The 25,206-nt window shown below is 43.8% G+C and overlaps 1 protein-coding gene across 1 annotated transcript in view; it reads left to right on the top strand.

The window, feature by feature from the left end:
• Positions 1-25,206, top strand: part of ADAMTS16 (ADAM metallopeptidase with thrombospondin type 1 motif 16) — a 153,119-nt gene that overhangs the window by 29,460 nt on the left and 98,453 nt on the right. The window contains exons 4-8 of the mRNA XM_055307756.1: positions 9,379-9,637; positions 12,641-12,840; positions 14,155-14,238; positions 16,382-16,541; positions 18,174-18,279. Of these exons, the coding sequence (XP_055163731.1) occupies positions 9,379-9,637; positions 12,641-12,840; positions 14,155-14,238; positions 16,382-16,541; positions 18,174-18,279 (809 nt within the window). The remainder of the gene's footprint in view (positions 1-9,378; positions 9,638-12,640; positions 12,841-14,154; positions 14,239-16,381; positions 16,542-18,173; positions 18,280-25,206) is intronic.

Raw genomic sequence — 25,206 nt, 5'->3', positions numbered from 1 at the left:
TTGAGCTATTCTTAGGTCAGATATTTTTGTGCCAACCAAAAGTAATCTTACTAGGCAATCAATTTGATAATATGTTTTGAATATTTCAGCTGGGGAAATTTGATAAAGATGTTAGTGGATGGATTTGTAAGATTGTTCCTAACTGTATGATACACACTATGATAGAGAAATGTTGTAGCCACCTCTCATGTATCTGGAAAACTAGTCTTAAAAAGTAAGCTCCTGAAGATTTATTACCAGTTCTTCTAGAGTCGCACTTTCCAATAAAGCTTTGTGACATGATGGAAATACCTGTGTTGTCCAATATGGTAGCCACTAGTCACATGTGGCTACTGAGTCATTGCAAAACTAAATTTTTAACTTTATTTGACTTCATTTTATTTGAATTTATATTTTATACTTACATGTGGCTGTTGAGAAATTAGAGAACTGAATTTTTATTTTATTCTTTTAATTAAAATTTAGGGGCCACCATTTTAGACAGTGTATATATAAGTTTTCTGTCTGACAGAAACTTAAATACTTGTAATAGATGAATCTGAAATACCACACAAAACTGAAAAACACAAAAAAATAGTAACAACAAATTCACTAATGAAAGCTGAGAATACATGTACAGTGACATTTAATCTCCAAAAGAAGTTTGATCTCCTATTATAAATATGTGCCATATTCCATATTATGGTCTATATTCTGAGCTTTTGCATCCTCGTTGCATTTTCATGAGTTTTGCTCATTTTGTTCTAAAAACCAGATCTTGGGCTTACTAGACTTCTTTGGTTTAATAATCACATTGTTCTACCATTTACCAATTCATACATTCTAGAATTATTCATTTATTTTTAATTAGCCTTTCTAGTTTCTAGGTAGCCATTCATTGCATTTTAAAAATTGTTTTGAGTGAATGCTTAGTTTGCTCCTCTTCTTTATTTCTTTTAAAGGTTTTATCTAATTATTTATTTGAGAGAGGGAGAGAGAATGTGCACTCCTATAAGTGAGGAGAGGGGCAGAGTGAGATAGAGAATCTCAGGCAGACTCTGTGCTGAGAGGATAGAGCCTGACTCGGGGTTCAATCCCAAGATCCTGAGATCAAGACCTGAGCCAAAATCAAGAGTTAGAAGCTTAATTAACTGAATCATCCAGGTGCCCCTCATCTTCTTTATTTTTAAAAAGGAAAGCAGGGATCCCTGGGTGGTGCAGCGGTTTAGCACCTGCCTTTGGCCCAGGGCGCGATCCTGGAGACCCGGGATCAAATCCCATGTTGGGCTCCCGGTGCATGGAGCCTGCTTCTGTCTCTGCCTATGTCTCTGTCTCTCTCTCTCTCTGTATGACTATCATAAATAATAAAAATTAAAAATAAATAAATAAAAAGGAAAGCATTCAGGACTTGATATTTCTCCAAGTGCAGCATTAGTATATCTCACCATTTCTAACAGAACCAGGTTTTAATTTGATTGACAATCTCTATTGATTTCCAGTTTTCAATTTCATTTATTTCTGCTCTGATTCTTATTATTTATTTTCTTCTGATTACTTTGTGTTTAATTTGATTTTCTTGTTTCCTAAGGTGAAAATTTAGATTATTGATTTTAGATCTTTCTTCTTTTATAATATACGCATTCAATACTAGAAATCTCCTTCTAAGCACTGCTTTCATTGCATCACACAAATTTGGATAAATTGTGTTTCAATTTAATTTAGTTCAGAATATTTTTTAACTTCTTTTGAATTTCTTCTTCGATCCATGCATTATTTAGAAGTGTGTTGTTTGATCTTCACCTAGTTTGAGATTTTCCTATTTTCTTTTTGATATAGATTTCTACTTTAATTCTCTTGTGGCCTGAGAGTGGATATTCTATGATTTCTAAACTTTTAAATATTTTAAAGTATGTTTTATGGCTCAGAATGTGGTCTGTATTGGCAAATGTTCCATGTGAGCTTGAGAAAGTATATATTCTGCTGTTGTTGGATGAAGCCATGTACAGAGATCTTACATCCAGGTGGTGAATGGTGTTGCAGAGCTTACTGATTTTCTGCCTGCTGGATCTCACCATTTCTGGAAGAGGGGTGCTGAAGTCTCCAGCCATAAGAGTAGATACATCTTTCTCTCTGCAATTCTAGAAGTTTTTGCCCCACATAGTTTGATGCCCTGTTGTTAGGTGCATGCATGTTAAGAATTGTTATGTCTTCTCAGAGACCTGACCCCTTTATCATTATGTACTGTCCCTCTTTATCTCGGACAAATAGCTTTACTTTGAAGTCTGCTCTGTCTGAAATTAATACAGCTATTCCGCTTTCTTTTGATTACTGCTAGTGTGATATATTTTTTCCATCTATTGAGTTTTAACTTGTAAATGTCTTTATATGTAAAGGGGATTTCTTACAGATGACACATAGTTGGGTCTTGTATTTTGATCCATCCTGATGATCTCTTTTAATTAGTGCATTTAGACCATTCACACTCAAAGTGATTATTGATGTAGTTGGATTAATATTGACGGTATTTGTTACTGTTTTCTATTTATTGCCCTTGTATTTTTTTCCTATTATTGTCTTCCACTTTTTTCTGCCTTTTGTGGTTTTATTTTTTTATTTTTTTTTATAAATTAATTTTTATTGGTGTTCAATTTACCAACATACAGAATAACACCCAGTGCTCATCCCGTCAAGTGTCCCCCTCCGTGCCCGTCACCCATTCACCCCCACCCCCCGCCCTCCTCCCCTTCCACCACCCCTAGTTCATTTCCCAGAGTTAGTTTTAAATGAGCATGTTATATGATTCCATATAACTTACATTATATATTTATATAACTTCAGTATATAACTTATATTTCTTTTCTTTTTTTTTTTTTTTACATTTTTACTTTTGCCCTATAGTTTACCATATACATCTACAAGTAATCCAAGGTCACACTCAGCTACCACCATCACTAGTGTTATTCTCCAGGGGCCATAGTTTGCTAATACTAACATAGGGGTAGAGAGGAAGCACTGATGTGTTGGCTTATATATTGGAGTCATTTACACTGAATATTAATCTTAGCTAGCCCACTTACTAGGTCTACAATGTTGGGCAGTTTTTTAAGATTTAATGTACCTTTTATTTATTTTTTTTAAATATTTTATTAATTTACTCATGAGAGACACACAGAGAGAGGCAGAGACACAAGCAGAAGGAGAAACAGGCTCCTCAGAGGGAGCCAGATGTGAGACTTGATCCCAGACCTGGGGATCATGCCCTGAGCCAAGGGCAGATGCTCAACCACTGAGCCATCCAGGTGCCCCTAAAGCCCCTTTTCTTTAAATGGAAATATTAATTCTCATGTTATACATTTGTTATTAGAACAGCAATAATGAATATAGCAAAACACATAGCACATTATGTAGCACATAGGTGGAGCCCAAGACAAAGTAATTAGTATATCATATCTATTTATGTTCATAATAGTACACGTAATAAGTTATCTGCTAATTAACAAGTCACCTGAGAGAAAACAAAATAATTGGGTTTTGAGGTGACCCAATAAGTAACTCCCGATTTCCTTACCTCTTACTGTCCCTTTTCCCTTTTCCATACATTCTGTATTCTGAATGAATTACAAAATATGAACAAAAAGAGTAACTCAAATGGTACACATCTGTATCCTTTTTAAAATTACTGATAAAATCAGTTTTGGAGAAAGTGGAATATTTGTGCAGGTGAGTGGATTTCCTAAAAGTGGGCCCCAATGTAGACCCACGCAGTCAGTGAGTTGCAAGAGATGCTAGACTCCTGACAGTCACCCTCCTGGGGGATTCACCCACCTGAGCTTATCCTATGATCAAGATCCACGAGTATGCCAGCTTCCGGGGGTGGGTGGAGTCCTGAGTAGAAAGAGCTGTGCCTTCCATGCCCAGTTTTGAGTCCAGACTTATAAACAAGTTATTCCTTCCCTGGAGAGAAACAAGTGAGGGGCAAGGAGTTCTGTTGCCATGCTGAAGTGGCCATAAGAAATGAGTGTGGGGCACTCACTACCAACACTCCCAGTTGATTCTTCAAGCAGGGACACTCCTGGTAGGATAAATATCATTTCTGTCTGAGCGCTAATCATAAGTCATGTCACTGATAAGATTCTATTTTATAGTAAGGCAGGAAATATTGGTAATTTAATGTTGGAGTCTCTGTATTTACAGGTCTCTCTGTGCTTTTTATGTGTTCATTTGTTTTGTTTCTTAGATCTACATGAGTGAAATCATATGATCTTTGTCTAATTTCATCCAGGATGACACCCTCATGTTGCAAATTGCAAGATTTCTTTCTTTCTTTTTTTTTTTTTTTTTTGGTAGCTGAGTAACATTCCATTTTATGGACAGCTTTTATAAAGAGATATAAACATATTGATATAAACCTACAAACTTTTTTCCTTTTTTTAAACAGAAGGTATTTACTAATATCACTATAGTTCTGCACTTTCTTTTTTCCCCTAAATAAATTAGGAAACAATTCTCTATCAGTAACTATCTAATTGTTTTCAAATGCTGATACTGATTTGCAATACATACAGTCTCATTATGATAACCTGTATCCATCAGGGGGGATTTCAAGTATTTCTTATTTGGGGGTTATCTCATTAATTTTTACTATGATAAACATCCTTTTACATATCTTGGGCATATGTTTTAGAATTTTTTTAGGGTAACTTCCTTGCTGCAGAATTATTAGGTCAAAAGTACATGTATTTACAATTTTGAGAGACACTGCCAATTCTTTCCAAAAGTGCTCCACCAGTTTACTAATTCTCTTCACATCTTGGTTGTAACAGGGTATACGCTGCCTTTTTGGTCAGCCAGTAGGATGGCGTCTCATTCTGGCTTTCATCTTCTTGCTAAAATTAGAAGTAAAATCAAATCCTTTTTTTTTATAAACCTCTCCCCACCTGTGAGTTGCCTTTTTTCCTTTTTTTTTGCCCTATTTTTTTCTTTCCATTTTTTTAAAGTTGTATTACTTCTTCATTTTTTACTAGTTTTTATGGATTTTTTTAAGGATCGTGATTTTTGTCATCTGTATTCAAGAATTTTCCCTAACTTGTCATTTGACTCGATAGTATTTCTCACCATACTCAAATGTTGAATTTACCCAATTCTATCCATCTCTTTCTTCATAGCTTCCTGATTTTGTTCCATCTGCAAGTGTCTACATCAAAATTACAAATATATGTTTTATTTAATTTATTTAGTTGTTTTAAGTTTTGTTACTCTTTGCTGCATTTGGCCATTATTTTGGTGAATGGAATGAAGAAGAAATTGAGATCTGTTTTTTACCAAAGAGCCAACCAGTTATCTCAAGATAATTTATTGAATGATTCCCTTGCTTGCTTCCTCCTGAGAAATCTCTAATGTCAACTACATTTTCATATTATGTAGACATGTATTCTGTTTAACTGATTTTTCTGTAGAAATCTAGCAAGTTTTAATTGTGAACAAAACGGTCTAACACAATTATCCTACTTCTGAGCTTCAGTGTTTCCTCCTCGTACATTGCTGAGCGAGAAACAGCATTTTCTCAGCACTAGCCTCGCACACGTTTCTTCCTTCCTTACAAATGCAATACGAGTGTGAGATCAATTTAATGTAAAATGATTTACAGAACTGGCCAGGAGAGATCCAGGCCCCAGGAGAGCTCCTTTGCAAAGTTTGAAGGACACTGGCCTTTTTTTCTGAAAGCCTGGTTAATAATCCACCCAGCTGACATCGCAGTGGTTACTGTGGGCAGGTGTGCGCTGGTCATTTGATGAGTGTCCAGGTAAATATTCTTGGTTCAATAAAGAACAGCTTTAATAAGCAGACAACATTAATCTCCGGTGATTTATCTAACCTTTTAAGTAAGCTTGCAAACTAATGATACAGCAAGATAACAGAGTTACTTTCTCTGTGTTTTTTCAATATCTGTTGATTATAAGGAAATCAGAACATCAGGCTTAATCAGTTGTTATAGTCTCTGTATTTAATTAAATTGGGGATTGACTACTTTGTTCATGAAAATTAAGAAATCCTCAAGCTGCACGAAGTCCTTCTTGCCGTAGGATCTGGTCCTCTCAGCCTCAGGCACCCACAACGGAGCCTCGACCTGCGGGGGGCAGAGCAGGAGTCACTTTTGGGACTGAACAGCTGTCAAAGGTCACAAATGTTTTAGATGCAAAATCCAGAAAGAATAAAAAGCAAGACAGCAGGCCAGAAGCAGGGAGGTGTTTGAGGTGATGATGGTGGAGTTGGGGTGAACCAGCTCTCACACATCAGGGGAAATCTCATGCTGTTACGGTGAAAATCCCAAGAATTATCAGAAAAGAATCAGAGGTCATCAGAGGTGAAGTATGATATTTTACACTCTTCGCTTCATTCACTCAGCAGATCTTTTCTGCATGTTTTCTGTGGATCATGCATTTAAACTACTTTCATTGTTAAGTCCTACAAACTCATGACAGCCAGCGAGCCTTATCTCCACTTCCTGGAGGGCAACACAGCACAGAGAGGCTGAGTAAACCACTGAAAGTCACACAGGAAGCACCGCTGGAGTTGGATGATGCGCTCTGGGGCACCGGACTCAGCCGGCCGCTCTCTGAGTCCGCTGGGGCTCCAGTGAGACATGCCGAATGACACCTCAGATGTCTTCCAAGGGGTGATAAGAAATGCATGGAGTAGTTTCCATATCAGAAAAGGGTTTTTTTTTTTAAGGTGAAAAATTAAGTCTTTTTTTTTTTTAAGTTAATACTTGAACTGGTTACCTTCAAAAGTGTGGAAAGCGTCCTTGGGTGGTGTTATTGTACGAAGGGTGAGCACAGCCATGACTGCATTACTGCAACTCCACTGCATCTAAACTACTGCATTAGTTGAAGTGCAGAAGGATGAAACTCTGCTGCCGCAGCTGCTGTGCCCTTCCACGCTTGTATCCTCCCTGATAGGACTGTGAACTTTAAGGTTCCCAAGTAGTCGCATGGGAGCTTCACTGCTAGAGTTTCTAGGGGACACACAGATTCCCAGGTTATTCATGGAGAGCACTGCTTGAGAGGTGCCTCCTCCCGCTCAGTGGGGTGGGCCAAAAATTCCAAGTGTTCTCCCTTTCTACTGCCAGGGGGTTCTCGGGCCCCAGGAGGGCCACCCCCCATGGTGCTGATGGCTTCCTTGATAACTGACCATGGTTACACCCCCACCCCGCTCTGCCTGCAGGAACTCCAGGGCCAGGGCTCAATTTCTCAGTGTCCAATAAACATTTTCTCTCCCACCCCCAACCCTGCTGTTCCTGAGCATTGTGTTTGTCCCTTTACCGAGATCTAAGAAGATCTAAGGAGTGCTTCCTCACGCCTGTCATCCCACCACGTGCAGATATCCAGGCTCACACAGGATGGCCCAGACCAACATGGAAGCTCATTTGGTGGGGAGGGTGCTCCACAGTGGAAGTCAGACTCAGCCTCCTAAATCAGAGGCCTACTATGAACAGGTGCACATGCACCTGTTCAGCCTCTGTGGGTAACTAGTGTCTCACTCAGGGTAGTAAATTATCAAGGTAACTTTGGGGAAAATCAACATGATTGTAACACTGGCAGCTTAGTACCAGAGACTTCTAAGTGACTGCTGGACAGTTGTGCAGGAGCAATTAATTATATTCACAAATTACAGCTATTATAGAGTAACATTTACAAAGAGTATTTAAAAATTGTCCATAATCCAGCAATGCCGTTGACATTATTTTTGTGAAAATATGTACGGATTCTAAACACTTGGATGGCACAGAAAGATTCGAAGTTGCAAGCAGCTCCCTCTCACGGCCTTGCCCCGAAGACCACTGCCCACCTACATCGGCGATTGCTCTTGCTCCCCCAGGAAAGTTCTCTAAGTGCAGAGCATGCTTTTTTTTAAAATGGAAAGAGTTGGGATCACACTGTCTATTATACACTTTGAAAATTAATCCCACTTGGAATCCCTTATAGTATAAATTGTCAATGTGCAGTTCCTGAGCCTGTTCTGATTTTGTGGGAATCCTTACACCCTACTGTCCAGCCAGGTTACCTTAGAAACAGAAGTGAGTCACTTTCCTTCTCTATTTCCTCACCTTTGACAGGAGGGTCATAGGATGGCCACCTCACAGAATTGCAGTCAGTGATTTCAACAAGGTTTTATATGGAAGATGTCAGCCATAGTCACAGGAACTCGAGACAAGAAATTTGATTATGATTATCAACATCACATAATTACCTAGTCTTATTTAATGTTATGTCCTCTTCAAACATATAACTATACTTTAAAAACATTACCCTGAATTAATTGGTAAACATTTTGATGATTTATTCTTGTTATTTTTTGTTTTGCTTGTACATTTATGCTGTTGTGCACAATGCTGCAGCGTACAGTCACACGCATAGATCAGTGTGGGAGAAGTGCCTACAAGAAGCACTTGGTAAGAATCCCAAAAGGCTGAATCCTTAGAACTGACAGCACACTTCCAGAGTCGGGGATGTGGCAGGAGGCCATGGCAGCCGCCTCCTAGTTCTGCCCCAGGGTGCGCTGCTCCAGAACCTCACGCTGCCCTGGCTTCTCCAACACTGGTTATAATCAGGCTTTGAATATATTGGTCACTCTAGAAGGTAAAAAGCAGTCCTTCAATTTTGCCTCCTTTAAGATTTTTTTTAGTATTCTTCTTTTAAAAAAAATTTGTTTATTCATGAGAGATACAGAGAGAGGCAAAGACACAGGCAGAGGGACAAGCAGGCTCCCTGTGGGGATCCCTGATGTGGGACTCCATCCCAGGACCCCAGGATCATGACCTGAGCCAAAGGCAGACGCTCAACCACTGAGCCACCTAAGCACCCCTCTTTTAGTATTCTTTATGCTACATTTGCTCAGCAGACGTTTTTGGTGTTTTTATGAGTTAGTTTTCCCCTATTGCATGATACCTTGCTCAGAAAGACCTTCCTGATACCCTAAGGAAATTCTCTTGTGCTTCTTTCTGGATTAATCTTAAGTTACACTTTTATGTCAAGGGTCGCATTATATTCAAGTTTGAAAGGAGTTGCGCAAATGACTCTGGTGGGATTTAGATTTTCCCTTCCCATGTGGGGCCTGCCCTGCACCCACACCGGCATCTGAGTCTGTGCCCATGAGCTCTGTACAGAGAGCCCCGTGGGAACCTGGTGGCATGTGATGGAACTCGTGGCACACCTGCACCTGGACCTTCCTGGGAGGATGCAGATGGGAAGGCTCTGCCACGGGTCTTTCTGGGCCTCATCCTTAGCCCAGGTGCTGGAGGCAAGAGGGCACCCCCAGAGTGCTGAGGAGGTGGTGCTGGGCGTGGTCGTCCTCAGGGCAAAGGGGGTAACCCTCTTTCTCTCTTCCTCTCTTTTCCAGTCGGGCATGATAAGAACCCAAGAAGCAGATTACTTCCTAAAGCCGCTTCCCCCCCACCTAGTGGGGAGCCTGCAGGACCCCACCGGGGCTGGGCCCCCCTCCCACATACTATACAAGAGATCCACAGAAGTGCAGGCTCCAGGGGCTCCCCAAGCGGTCCTGACCCGGAGGGATCGGGAGCTGGGGAATCAGCCTCTGCACAGCGGCTCGGGCCTCCAGCACCCACAAAAGCAGCATTTCTGTGGAAGACGCAAGAAATGTATGTAAGGGCGCTTCTTTTTGTACATTTAACCATTCAGACGTTTATGTAAGCCGATGAGATGTTTTAGGTTTCCTTCGGAGTAGTCGGCCCCGGCGGTGGGATTAACGGGCCGTCCTTGCTCAGCTTAAGTGATGATTCCATCATCCGTGTGTTCGCTATGTCCCCTCTCATGGTAGACGGACAGATGGTGGTAGGATTTTAGTTTAAAAGAACCGTTCCCGGGGCAGATGAAATGACATACAGCAGAATCCACTGGCTGTCTCTGTCTTCTAGAGAAGCCCGGCATGTCTACTCAGTAATTCTGTTGTTTGGGGGGGGTCGAGATTTATTAAAGTCCGCATAGTTTTCTGCCAGATAATTTATCTCCATACATATTTATATGCTCTACTCCACTACATCAAAAGGACAGGCTAGGCATGACCTCATTTATCCACAATTTATCACCGGCGCTTTGTGGAGGAAGCCCTTTGTTGTGCAGTGAACACTCAGGAGGTGATGCGACGTTCATGTGTGTGGTTCAGGAGTGGGAGTTCGGTGTTCACCGGATTCCTCTCGTTTCCCTCAGCTTTCTCTCCAGCACCACTTTATTTATTAAACTTGCCCCCCAGTGAGCCCATCTTGTCCCAACCCTTCTCTTTCTCCTGGTTTCATCGGCTGCTTACGCACAGCCTGAAATAGAGGTGGTCCTGGTGCAGGGGGAATCGAGTGATGGCCTGTGGCCCCTCGGTACTTGCAGCAGAACACCGATACACTGAACCCTCTGCACCGGTGTGTCACCTGAACTCGGCCTGTCCTGTACAGAAGAGCCCTGTGCTACGTTCACGTGAGAGACTCAAACCCACATCGATTAAGTTGGGGCTCGGTCAGTGGCAGAAAGAAAGGAGCTGGGAGCAAAAGGAGGTGAACAGGAGTCGAGAAAGTCAGGGAAGACAGAGGTGAACCAGATATGGGAACAGGGCGTACATGTCAGCATCAGCTGCCTGGGGCTGCCTGAGGCTGCCTGGACATGGAGCAACAGAGAGGAAGGGGGCTGAGGACAGGGCCAGGCAGGGTCAGGAGCGCAAGGCGGGACTCAGGCATGGTAAGGGTCACGGCCAGAGTCTGGGCTGGCAGGGCTCAGTGCAGGACAGATCCCGGGTCAGGGACAAAACGCCGCCTGAGCACCTGGCTCCTGGCAGGGCTGTCCTTACCTCTTTGCCAAGGTCCCAAACCAAAGCAGTTGTGGGCTGTGAGGAAATCCAGCAGTGCTGGCTTTGCTCAGACCGATGTGGCCCTTTCCTTCTTACCTGGAGGTGATCCAAGGCCTGCAGGCCAGCAACAGCAAAGGCACGCTGTGTGCCAGGCCGGTGGGCTCATCTCGGTCGCCTTGGCTGTCCCTGTGTGCACAAGTGCATGCGTGTGGAGGTGTAGTTTGCCTTCAGAGGCTTTTCAGAACCTCAGTAATGGGTTCTGTTTGTTTGATGTGGCACAGTTGTTTGAAAAAAAAGCTGTGCAAGAAGTTTTGTTTTTGGAAAATGGAAACAAAAAGTTGCTCTTGTTTTCTTAATCCAACTAGAGAAGGAAAGTGTCACCAAGTGCCTCTTGGAAAACATTAGGGACCCATATGGTGTGGTTTGGTTCGCCAGGTATTTCTGTCCCTTCCCTGCTGGGCACGTGACTGGCCAGAGTGGTGCACAGACTTCTAGGCTGAAGCATGTTGTTCCTGAGACCTCTGCTACCTGTGCATGGACATTTCCATGTTGTTGATGGGGCTTTTGACATCTCTAAAGAATCTCAGCCTAGTGCAGTTCACACTTACAGAGATTCTTCCTTTTGGAGTCTCTGGCTCAGAAAATGGCCATTTTTAGGTTAGACTCCTGTGGGAAGAGACACTCAAAGGCAGATTGATTTGCTTAAAATCAGTGGTGAAGCTAAACCCAAGACTCCAGGATCCTGCTGCCAGTTTGGACACCCATTTCTGACACTTTCCCCTAGGGAAGGACTGTGAGCAAGTTAATGTTCTTTCCCTGTGCCTTGATGGCCCCATCCCTACACAGAGCTGGTGTAGACACAGCTCTTAGGGAGGAGTTGTGTCTCTGCAATTGCAGCAAGGTCAGTGGTGCTCAACGAGTGCTTTAATAACTTTTCCAGAGTTGTTATTAGCCTCCACTGGGTTCATTTAGGTTAGAGAGTATTTTAGCAAACAGATAAAATGCACTGCACCTGGGTACCAGTCAAACAAAACAGCATCTTTTGGCAGCACAGTCCATGAATAGAGTCGACGTAACTCTGAATTAGTGTCACCTGAATCTATGGGTAATTTGAAGCATCCATTCACATGAAAAGATTTTCAGAGGCATCCACTAAACCTAATTGTCTTTAACATAGTGTTAACTTACTGATTATACATGCCAAAACTATTTTTAAATGACTCCAAGAGGACAGGGTATATTTTGTCTTGCAATTAAATTGAGATAAATATGGTGCTTTCTAAGAAATTCAGCTCTGCCCAGAAGCGGATCTGTGCCACATGGTCGTAACCCATTTGAAACATGAGAGACAAACCAGTTATGCATCCTGAAGTGGGAATCAGCTTTAAAAAGAATCAGGCCATCAATATTGATCAAATAAGAAAATGATTCAAGATAGCGCTGTGGTCTGTAACTTGGTTCCACCGCGTTGTCATAAAGCGTTCTGCAGAGGCCTGTTCAGGAGTCCTTACCCCAATGTCTTTGAAAATTGTGCGTCTGAGGCTGGAACATGAGAGCTAAGGGGTCCTCCTCTTTGCTTTTAAATCAAGACAAACTTACACAGAGGTAGTTACAGTGTTGGGTTCCACGACATCTAGGTTTTATGAGCTTTATTTACATTTAAAGCTCCACTTTAATACAAATGTCATATCACAAAGTTTAAGGGTTATATGAAAGTTCATTTTGAATCTCCAGTTCAAATGTCACAATCCAGCACTGGTTTTGAGTGACGACTTTTGCTTTTGTTTGTTCTCGAACATCCCCTCCGTAGACATGCCCAAGCCTCCCAAGGAGGATCTCTTTGTCCTGCCTGACGAATATGCATCTTGTCTTCGGCGTAAGCGCTCTCTTCTCAAGTCCCATAGGAATGAAGAGCTCAACGTGGAGACCTTGGTGGTGGTGGATAGAAAGATGATGCAGAACCACGGCCACGAAAATATCACCACCTACGTGCTGACCATACTCAACATGGTAGGAAAGTCCTTGCTGTTGAAGCCACGTGTGTAATTCCCCCTAATGGGGTGTGTGCATTGATGTCTCATATGCAAGAAATGTTTTATCCATGATGACTCAGTCACTCTTACTGTGTTCCAATCAAAAGAGCCGTGTTCAGAACTCCAGAGAATACCCCTTGGAGGGTGAACAGTCTGGCCCTTTCTGTGAGCTGGGGGCATGGTTTGGGTGGATCACTGTCTTCATCTACCAGAAACCTGCAAAAGGATGCTGCGACGATGTAGTGTAGTAAATCTGCTTGCCATCATTATGTGTGATTTTAGGTTGCTGTACAAAAGTACCCCTCTCTTTAGGACCATTAATGTTTAAATAATGAGTATCCATTATTTGACCCATACTGTCAGAAAAGCATACAACCCTGTAGGCTGCCATCTTGGGCAACATGTCCTGAGTCCCAGATTGGCAGCTGCTGTGATGATGAGGAGTGATGAGAAACATCTAAGCCCCACTAAGTGACATGGAGATAGGGGGAGGACAAGATCCTGGGTCACCTAAGTGTGTCTTAAAAAATAGTTGGGATGACGATATTTTGAAGACATATTTTGCGTTCCGCCCCAGGACCCCTGAACGTGGGTATTATTGATGGCATCATGTCTGGTAGCCTGCCCCACGTGAGCTCCCAGGGGGCTGACGGGCTGGTGCCATAGCGGTGCTTGCCGCTGGGCGTCCAGGGGGTGAGGACATCGGGGCTCTGGTTTGTGCCAATGTCGCTTGTATTTTGTCAAGCTCTCCCAGTATTCTGCACCAGAGGGGCCCTCTCTCATCACTCCAGGTGCCACTTCAGTTAGCCACCAACATCTGCTGCCATAGCATCGTGGGCACCTTTCCTTGGTCATCTTCTTTCCACACGTTTTTCCTTCACTTTCTTGGATAGTCTGGGTTTTTTCCTGAGCGTTTCTCTTGGGAGCTTCCCTAAAGTCCCGCTGCCAGAGTGTGTGGAGAGTGCTCGCCCGTGAAGTCATCACTATGGGTAACATTTTGTTATATTCAAATGAGAGCTCTTGTCAACTCAGAGGCTTCAGGGGTGTTTCCTAAGGGGTAGAACCCACATCCCCAAACTTCAGCTTGTAATCAGGGGCACCAACAATGAGGATGCAATACTTGGTCTCCCTGACTGCTAGGTATTTCTATACCTGTCTGTTCAGCAGTATGAGAAAGTTAGCATGGCTGTGTCACAAAGAGCATGGGCACCTGCCATCACTGGCAGGACCCAGGGGACAGAGGGAATGACACCACGTGTGGAGACTGACAGGGACTGCCTGTCTTTTTCAGGTGTCTGCTTTGTTCAAAGACGGAACGATAGGAGGAAACATCAACATTGCAATTGTAGGTCTGATTCTTCTAGAGGAAGAACAGGTAATAATCTGTCTCTGAAACCACCAGCTGCTTTTCTCCCAGAAAAATAAATAATGCAACACGAGGCTTTATTTTCCTTGATGTGATCCTTCTGTGGACTCTTGACTTTTCCCTCCCTTGGCAACTTAAAGTGTTTAGTATTTTGTGTCTGATGCACTGAGCTTTTTATCAGTTCTGTTCACGATTATTTGGATTTTGCACGTGTGCAGAGGTAGTAAGGAAGACCCTCTTAGGAGGCCTGTGAAAGCACAGAACAGAAGAGCTGCCTTCGGTGTGGGGATGGGAACCACACTGGGAAGAGAAAGTGCAAAGCATGTCTTCCACTGTCTCCCCACCAGGAGCTTTTGGGCTGCCACGTGGAACTGAGCCCTTTCTGCTTTTTGCTAGAACACTAAAACTACCCTCTGGCCAGCAGTGAAATTGTACTGTGGGGCGTTGTGTCCTCTGTCACCTGTACACCTCCTCTGTAACTCCTGAGACTGACCGCATAAGCCCCTACCACCTTCAGTCACAGGATTGTGTTTTCACAGAGACTAAAATGTCAAGCGCATTTCTCTTGTTGAATCCAAATACCTAATTATGCTGGCTCTTGGTCTCCATGGTTTGTAAAACATCTCCTTTGCCTCGTTCCAGTGTCCCTGGGTAAATGCACGGGCATGCACTGCGGTTCACAGTGAGGTCATATAGGAACGTTTGGTGGCACCTCAACCATCCAGAACTCTCTCTTCTGCTCAGCCCCAAGCTGATCACTGGCTCCTCATGGGAGGATCGAGCCCAGCGGCCAGTCCACCCTTGCTGACATCCTAGCAGGGTCCCCTGTTAGCCATGGTTCTCTGGTTTATAAAACAAAATTTTTTTTCAGATGAAACCTAAGATCATCCATAAGATCTAAGATGCCTCCAGATGGTGAGCGGCTGCCGTGTTGCTCTTTTTCTGGGCAGAGTGGGGGCCCGCGTGGGCACAAGCCCATTTTTGGCCTGACGGCCAGGAAGATACAACTTCATTGTCTTGGTGTGAGCGAGTGTCTGGGCGGGGGGTGATGAACTGGCAGGGCCTCTCAGGTGACAGGTTAATTATTCCTTGTATTAAATTGTTTTCACCTTGGAACCCTTCCAAGCTGCAGAGAATAAGCAAGGTTATCTTTTGATCATACACCTGTGTTAACTTTGATTAATGCAGTGTTCCTGGAAATCACCTGCTGAAGAATGTGAGGCATGTCCCAGTGGTGATGCACGGCCTTTTACTTACGTGCATTTGACTCTCGGGAAAGACAAAATAAGCACCAGAAGGAGAAAACACATTCAGTGAGCGAGAAGCACAAATTTCAACCCAACCTTTAGTCACGAATGCCTTGCTCAGGTTGTCCTGGATCGAGCTGGTTGGCCTGGCCCTCTCTGACCAAGCCACAGACAAAGCTAGCAGCAAAATCCACATAACTCCCTGCTGCCTAGTGGGTGTTCCTGCCACCCCCTAGCCCCCAATATCTCCATTCTGCATTCCCCATGGGGGCCTTTCACTCTGATGTTTCCCTACTGCTCTGTTAGAACTTGGTGTATATGCATACTGTGGAACGTACCCTGCATCATTTCCTTCTGGCTCAAGTCTGTTTTCTAGAAGTAGACCTTTACCGATTGACCTGCCCCTTCCCATAAGCATGTTGCTTTTGTAGGAAAGCAACTTCATTTAACACTGTCATAACAAACCCTAAGAGATATAAATCCCACTTGCCCAGCTTGGCTATGAAATCAGCAGTCTAGGTGTTTTTAAGCACCCGCAAAGTCACATATAAATGACTCTGTTGCTTTATATAAGTCTACAAATCTTTCGCAAAGATTTTGATGCAGGCTTTTCATGCACAGCTGTCATCTTGGGGCACTGAAAATGCATTCAGGGTCAGCCAAATACATCCCAGCTGTCTTTGTACAGAACTACAGAAACAGCAGAAGTGTCTACATTGAATCTGTACTGTTCTTTTTTTATAAGACACCCTCCTTTGGATTTTAATCCATGAAATGGGTATATTACCTTATAGACCAGATCCACTATGTAGTTGAAATCTGAGTTGATGACAGTAGTGGAGTAACAGCTGCCTTGTGATGTGTTTTCCCTCTGTTGTCGTGGGGGTCTTGGTCTGTCTTGGCAGCCGGGGCTCGTGATAAGCCATCATGCAGACCACACGTTAAGCAGCTTCTGCCAGTGGCAGTCGGGATTGATGGGCAAAGACGGCACGCGCCATGACCACGCCATCTTGCTGACAGGTCTGGACATATGTTCCTGGAAGAATGAGCCCTGTGACACCTTGGGTAAGACCCTCCCTCAGAGTTTTGAGGAGCACTGTGCACTCTCAGGGGCCTGGGATGTTGAGGGTTCACCCCCTGTAGCCAATCCACAGTGGTACCTGCTGCCGAATCCAGCTGTCAGAACAGATGTGCTTCCCTGTGTGTGCTTCACGCCAAGCATAAGTGTGTGCATTTATTCCCCCAAAGTGATTACTTCACAAGGAAAAGTCCCTCGTAGATTCAAGAATTCCTTTAAGAAACTGTTTCTCTCTATTCATCTCCCATTTGTGAGAACAGGGTGAAGAGAGTCAAGGGTATCCCATTCTGTGGCAGAAACATTTATGAATGTTTGTAGAGATGTTGTAGCAATATTACATCCCCCATTTCCCTTTGCTAGACAGCAGCATTTGCTGAATGCTGCAATCTTAACAATTTTTTTAACCTGTTTATGAGGCTGGGTATGTGTTGGATGTAGTACTTTGATATTTTCCCAAAGAGTGTAAAGCACAATGTGCCATTGACCAGGGTTCTCCTGGATGTTTTTTCTAACCCTACATTTCTTTCTGGGATGTTACGCAGAAAGAGCTCGGCTGAACAGAGGTTAATTGTGACTGCTTGTTCCTGGAAAGATCTGCTTACAAGGCGAGCCCTGGCCTGCCTCTGAGAACCAGGACTCTGGGGTGCTTCCCAGCACCTTGCTTGAAGAGCTGGCTCACTGTGCCTACACCACTCACTTGCACAGATAATGGAGTTTACACAGAGCGTCTGCCTTCCTTCTGGGAGTCTGGAGTTTGGGTGCAGGCCAGGCAGGGCTGCTGTGTGATCAGCCCTGGATAAAATCCTTGGGTCCTGGGTCTCTAATGAGCCTGCCTCGTGGTTCTGGGGGAATTGGGTGCATCCTGTGTGGATCCACTGGGAGACACTCTGGAAACTCTTGCATGGTTTCCTCCAGACCTTTTCCCATGCACTCCTTCCCTTTGCTAGTTTTGTTCTTCTGCATCCTTTGGTATCTGTATGAAACTATACCTGTGAGTATGACAAAGGCCGAATCCTGTGAAACCCCCTGGCGAGTCTTTGGACCTGGGCTGGTCTTGGGGACCTCCTGATGCACTCATTTTCTGTGGTACTTTCTTATTCAGACTTTTGAGAACACAGATTTTTTTTTTAAGATCTTGTGTATTTATTCACGAGAGAGAGAGAGAGAGGCAGAAACGCAGGCAGAAGGAGAAGCAGGCCCCCTGTGGGGAACTTGATACGGGACTCGATCCCAGGACTCTGGGATCACACCCTGAGCCAAAGGCAGACACTCAACCCCTGAGCCACCCTGGCATCCCCACAGATATTTATTTAAAAAGGCAGAAATTCTCCTCCATCTACAGTGAATCCCCTTCTTTTGCTTTGCTCCAATTATAACCTGTGACATGAGCACCATATAGAGCCATGATTTGTTTTCCATGTGGAGAGCAGATCCCCTTCAGTCATGTTGCAAAGAGCCCTTTATGTGCTTGTCTGATAGTTTCCATTCAGATTTCACTCGGTGAAGCTAAGAAACACACCTCTCCAAAGGATGGAGAATAAACAGGCATATATAATACACCATCTTTATTTTATTGCAACAACACTGCTGTATATTCTTTTGGTCTCTGTGCCCTGTAGGATTTGCGCCCATAAGTGGAATGTGTAGTAAATATCGCAGCTGCACGATTAATGAAGATACAGGTCTTGGACTGGCCTTCACCATTGCCCACGAGTCTGGACACAAGTGAGTGCACTCCATGGGAGGGTAGATTCTGGGGTGCTTTCCCTACTGGATGATTGCCATAGAAATACTGATTTATTAGGTCAAGTCTGTAAGAGGCATCCCATTTATCCAAGGAGAATGTCACCAACAAGTAGGACATGGATCCTTTAAGTACTTCTTATGTTTTTGTTTGTTTGTTTGGTTGGTTGATTTTTATTTTTTTTAAGCAGGCTACATGCCCATGATAGAGCCCAACATGGGGATTGAACTCACAACCATGAGATCAAGACCTGAACTGAGGTCAGGAATCAGATGCTTAACCAACTGAGCCACCCAGGGCTTCCCTTCTTATGTTTTTATTTTAGTGCCCAACCATGCATAGTCTAAAGCCATGGAGATTCCCACATCTACACTCTCTTGCCCTCTGCTCTCCCTTCACTTCCCGGCTCACACATGCGTGTACGATTGCACTCAGTTGTCTCAGCCTCTGCTCTTTTGTCCTGTTTTGCACTTTGGTCCTGTGTGCTGACCTCATTCCATGGTTAGTTCCTATGGGGGACGACAGTGACAAGGAGGCCTCCTGTTGTCGACCAGTTACCCTGGAGTTTTGCATATAATTTCTAGGCACGTATTTTTTTGACCGATGTGCCAAGCAGAGTTTGGGGAATGCAGGTTAGACGAGAGGCTGGGCCTGGTAGGAACTGGTCTGCTGCCCAAGTTTCCATATGCCCAGCATGGTCAGCTTCGAAATGGAGGAAGTCAGGGTGCACGTGGGCCTGGGTTTGGCACAGGTTGATATCAGCGCTGGACTGGCAGGGCTCAGTGACAGGTGGCCTGTCATTGGTGGCATCTTTAACATGAAAATTTTACATTCGTTTCTATAGAATTAAAACTTTCTGTCAATTACTTACAGGAACTATCATTCTTAAATGAGATTTCCTGGGCCAATCATTATTTTTTTTTTTAAGTTTTATTTGTTTATGATAGTCACAGAGAGAGAGAGAGAGAGAGAGAGGCAGAGACACAGGCAGAGGGAGAAGCAGGCTCCATGCACCGGGAGCCCGACGTGGGATTCGATCCCGGGTCTCCAGCATCGCCAAAGGCAGGCGCCAAACCGCTGTGCCACCCAGGGATCCCCTGGGCCAATCATTCTATAAGCTGCCTTGGGTCAAGGCATCTCTGTTAGAGTTTTTGCCTTCCAGAGGCCCACCTGCTATTTCCTGTACTTGTGTAATCAGTGTGAGCTCCAGCAGTGGGAGCGCAGGTGTCTTCCTGCTACACTGCAGTTCTGCTTGAAGTTTCTTTTTTTTTTAATTTTTATTTATTTATGATAGTCACAGAGAGAGAGAGAGAGAGAGGCAGAGACACAGGCAGAGGGAGAAGCAGGCTCCATGCACTGGAAGCCCGATGTGGGACTCGATCCCGGGTCTCCAGGATCGCGCCCTGGGCCAAAGGCAGGCGCCAAACCACTGCGCCACCCAGGGATCCCCTGCTTGAAGTTTCTTCCAGAAAATGCACAACCAGGCTTTTCTGCTTTGTACTTTCACCCTGATTTTACTTACAAATCACAAAATCTGCAAAAGGCAGTGTTCATGATTCAGTTTTTGCAGAACCGACCTCTCCATCCCCAGGTATAAATGGACTGAGGCTATGCCTGTTCTCTGTACCTGTTCACAACATCTGTGGGTACACGCACACATGTCTGTGTGCTTCTGTGCATATATGCGCACCTGCCTGTAGTGCAATCCCATGGAGGCCTTGACTGTGTGAACTGATGACCTGAAAATGAAGCTTATACTCTGCTTCTGATCCTTTCATCATTAGAGGTAATGATTGACTTTTTCAGTGCCTAGAAAATTTCCCCTACACTTTATGAAGCTTCCAGTTAAATCATAATTGTATTTCTAATAGGCTGCTAGAGTTAAAACTTCAAAAACTCTCATTAAGTTAACGACACGAGGCTCCTGCTGTCCTCTGAACCATACCTGAATCTAATTAAACAATCCAGGTAAGAAATGTTTAAGTCACAAAGGCTGAGCCGCTCAGTATTAAGGGAGCAGATGAAGCGCAGGACTGGCCATGCACACAGCTGCAGGTGGCAGGTCTAACCAAAGTTAAACTGAATCCATCAGCGACTGGTCTTCAGTGTCAGCAAGAATCAGTGTCTTTTTTTTATTTTTTCAAAGCAGTCAATTAATATTCCTTTTCATCACCAGGACTGGATCTAGATGGAGAAACTCTTTCTTCCAAAAAAGATAAATGTGTATTTTGTTTTTTTGGGTTTTTTAAATATTTTATTTATTTATTCATGAGAGACACACAGAGAGAAGTAGAGACACCGGCAGAGGGAGAAGCAGGTCCCCTGCGGGGAGCCCAATGCTGGACTCGATCCCAAGACCATGACCTGAGCCAAAGGCAGACACTCAACCACTGAGCCACCGAGGCACCTCAAGATGAAAGTGTTTTTATTGCAAGTGGGATGATGGGTGGGAGCAAGGAAATGGGCTGTAGGTTTGGATGAAGGGGAGTTCCCCCACCCCCGCTCCTCTAGACTTAATCTCCAGAAAATTATCAGGTCCTTCTTGAGCACACCTGACATTTAGAAGACAGGATGCAAGAGACAGGAACTGGGAACTCTGACCATTTCATTTCACCAGTGAAGTCACTTCCAATCATATTGAGGAAATAGGAAGTTCTTGTAGGAGATGTGCAAATGAGTTGCATGTGCCAAATGGCAAAATGAGTGACAATAGTACTACTAGTAATAAGGGCAGTACTAATAGTATCACCTGCTGTTCGTGGAACACTTTTTGTGAGATTTGCAGAGCGATTTCACATGCATCTCAAGCCAGGGATACCACTGGGGAAACCCCTGTCTCTGCTTCACCAGTCTGGCGGGTAGACTATGCCAAGCGTTCAGCAAATGTGAATGAATGGAACAGACAGAGTGAGTCAGGGAAGAGCAGATGGATGAACGGAGTCGTTTGCCATGACAACTATATCAAATGGGAGAAGCATGCAAGACTCAGTGATCTAACCCCATGGGTTTTTGTTGCATTGAATTGAAAATTAACACACCTATCCAGTTCATTTATTTAATAAGTATCACTTCTTGCAGAAGAGTTGTAGCTTTGGTGCTTGGATCAAGCATCATAACATCAACAGCATGTCTGTCAACGAACTCCAAGGGGAGTCTATTTTTTGAGTTCTGCACCTTAAGAATTAATAAGTAACCTTACATCTGTTAGGACTTTATAAAACATCCTGTCTTACAGGTTAATTTTACTTCTTCAGGTTTGTTTACATTCAGAGGATATTACTGAAGTTGGAGGTGTACTTTTACTCCAGGCTTTTCAGCCAGAGGTTTTCTAACCTTTGACTCAAAGAAAGATCTCTGTGGATGTCCAGCCAATTTCTTCTACTAAGTCCAGTTATTTTCATGTCAGAGCATCTTGTGGTTTCACTAAGAAATCTGACTTCCATATGGGAATCGCTAAGAACCAGTGTTTGGATTTGTGTTGGGAAAGGAAGGGAGATGGAGCCAGCAGTGAGGATGTGTGTTCTCCTTTAGGATGCGGGATTGAGTCGGGATCGTTCCTAAACCAGTGGTGTAGCATAAGCATCCTGGCATGTTCAATTACTTTGCATAGGATGTGCAGGTTGCTAGATGCAGGTGTTGAAAATCAGCATAGACACATTGAGCTCAGAGCTACAGGTTTTGGAGGACAAGTCACCTGAATGGCATGAGTCCATTTGGAAATCCCTGTGTACTAAGGAAGTCATGCAATCGAGGAGTAGGACCTTAAGCCTGGGATTCTGGATCCACATGGTTCTCCTGCAGCTCGGCAGCCACCAGTGCATGTTGCCTTTTCTTCTCTTGCCTAGGCTTCCATCTGCAAAACCAACAGAGTCTGAGATCCTCTGCATGTGTTTGCAAGAGCAATTTAAGGTGTATTGGTTGAGCTGAGCATTAGTAGCATACAACACAGGCTTAAATGCTTAACTTGCATTATCGTTTCAGACTATCAAGACAATATTAAAACGTATTTGCTGTGCTTAGGAGTATTCAGGACCCATCATTCTGCCACCTGTCTTCTCCCGCATATATTGACCCCATTCACTGGGTACAATTTCCATCCTGCCAGCAAAACATTGTGTGGGGTTCTATGAAAAGACTAGTGATTCACCCCCTCCAAGAGTCTTAACAGAAAGACAAAATAGATATGGTGTGCAAAGATCGGGTCATGCAGGCTGTAGGCATTGCAAGAGGCCACATAAGGGAGGACCAGGGAAGTCCCGAAAGAAGCAGAATTGGCTTGCTAATACAGTTAGATCAAGCAGGCTTGGCTGGTGAGGTTAGATGCCCTTTCACACATATGATGGTGAGGTGTAAACCTCCCCGAGTTGTGGCTGTGTTGTGTCATCAACCTGACTCAACCTGAGTCCCTACAGCTGGGTCAGAGAGGCACCAGTGATTCTGAAGGCTTATAGAATATCATAAAGATCTTCTGGCCAGAGATTTAAGATTGCCCTCTAGGGAGCCCGGCAGGTTGTGGGTCATTCCTTACAAATTTTATTTTTTGTACCTCCTAAGACTTTTTGTTCCTGAATCCAAAAAGTATTTGACACCTATTGACTTTTGGCTGCACATACACACACACACACACACACACATACACACCATATGTATGTATACAAGTAACATGTGGGTAGTGAGTAAAATGAGCAAGATCACATTTGAATCAGGAAATGGATAGAAGTTAAGGATTTTCCTTTGCGATATGCATAGTGCCAGGTCTTCTGTGCAATTTCAGAGCAAAGTTTTATTATATAGATAAGGAAACTGAGGCCTGGTGACTTAAGTAAATTGCCTCAAATCCAATTGCTTGTGAATGACAGAGGTAAGACCCTGATCGAGGCCCCCAGCTGCTCAGCCTCCCCTTTTCTGGTTGCTTGACCTGCCCCAGCCCCCGAGACCTGCCTGATGCTGTGTCCACATCAGCTACTTCCCTCTCAAGGGTAGGGGTTGAGGGGGTGTGCTTCTTGGAAAGTCCACATCAGAGCTCCGATACCTAGGTCCACTTATGGCAGTGTCATGGCACCAAGGGTGTGATTTAACCATCCGGATGACATGGTTACTTCAAAGAGTTTCTTGTTTCCTTAACTACTGCTGTCTGAATAGTCTGAGATAGTTGATACAACCTCTAACAAGATGTGGCCATTCATCATTTCAGGTAACTCATTAGTAATAAGGGAATATTTGCTGCTGCAATTGAATCACTCAAAACATACTGTAGAGAAATTAAAAGCATTGCACTCTGAATATAATTCTCAAGTCCAGTTTAATCTGAAATTATGTTTACACTTGGGTATTTGAGTGGGTGTTATAGCTGAAAGGTTGGTCTTATTTATGCAACAAACATCAGTGGAGAACCTGTTATGGGCTAGTGAGTGTACTGGCCTGGGGCTGAGCATGGATAAGAAGGACCTCTGTCCTCTAGAAACTTAAGAGCTAGTAGATGGGAAAGAAAACAGTATATACTGTTACAATATATGGGGTGATAAAAACTTTGAATAAAATACTATGGTTCACGGAAGCAAAGAAAATGGTATGAATAACTTGAATAGTTATTATATTTCTTGGTTGCCAAATGCCAGCCTTATCTTCAAAATATGTTCTGTTCATCCTTCCATGACTTTATTAATGTTGCTATCAAATGTGATCACTGTGTGGTACTTTTCATGCTAATGTACTGGCATCCATCACAGTACAATATATGGGCATCGTACTTCTTGGAAAGACAACTCACAAAGTTGTCTTTGTGTCAGTAGTCATGCTGAGATTTGGGTGGGCACAATCGGGATTACCTTACTGCATTAGAATACACCCAAATACCAGAGCCTAACTCCCAAGCTACTAAATAAAAAAATCTACCAGGAAGGGCTCTGAGGTGCCACACTATGAGCTGCATTTCTCAGGTATTTTGACACACAGCAGAGTTTGAGAATCAATTCTAAAAAGAATCATTGAAAATGCCTTAGATTGAAAAGTTTAAGACCCACATGTCGCCGGATCAGGGCTGCTGTGGCTCTCATTTCCTTAGAAATGTAGGCAGAGTGGTAGCAAATTTATCTCGGGTACCCCAAAACACATCTTCATAGGTCAAGGGCCACCTAGAGGAGGGTACCCTGGTCATTCGTTTTCCTAACTTCCTCCCCAAGGCAGCCACCCATATGTGATTACAGGCTGAATCCCTTTCATAGCCATGACACATTTCCTCTGCTATATGGTTACCCTGGCCTTGATTGATTGCTTTTAATAGAACTTCAGAGGATGGGTGGAGGCTGAAATGACTCCATCTGCATCACCCTTGGTACTGAGCAGGAATTTTGCAGAATTCAACAATGTTTGCACGCCAGATTTCCTTGGATACGCCCTTCAATCGTGCTCGTGTTACGCTCTTGCCCGGGTCCCGCCTGGGCTCTGTTGTCGGAGCGTCAGGTCCCAGTTCTGACTCTGAGATGGTGGGCACGGGCCCCTCCAGTCCTCATTCTTGGTGACACGATATTCTATGTACTTTATAGGCTTTTTCAGGAGGTTCAAGTTAGAAAATACAAATAATGTGGTTAATATCCGGCTTGAAAACTAGTGAGTGCTTACAAGTGTTAGCTGTTATTTTTGCTGATACTATTAAATCTCTATTAGCAAGCCATTAAGTGGGAAACTGTGTCTTTAGCCTCAGTAGCAAGTGCAGATTCCCTGGCCCACTGTTGGAGCCCGTTTCCCTGGTGCTTAGAGTCTTCAGTCCCTGCCTCCTCTTGTCATGGGATTCTTGGTGGAAGAATGTCCTCAAGCCCAGTAGCCATCTTGCCCTTCATTGCTTTGCCCCTGGCCTTCCCCTTTGCCCTGTACCCCACTCATGTGGAACCCCATTATCTAAGAATCCA

Source organism: Nyctereutes procyonoides, unplaced genomic scaffold (genome assembly GCF_905146905.1).
Source record: "Nyctereutes procyonoides isolate TBG_1078 unplaced genomic scaffold, NYPRO_anot_genome, whole genome shotgun sequence".
In the NCBI taxonomy this organism is placed as follows: Eukaryota; Metazoa; Chordata; class Mammalia; order Carnivora; family Canidae; genus Nyctereutes; species Nyctereutes procyonoides.
Note: the sequence above shows the minus strand (reverse complement) of the source record. Positions and strands in the feature narration are given on the sequence as shown.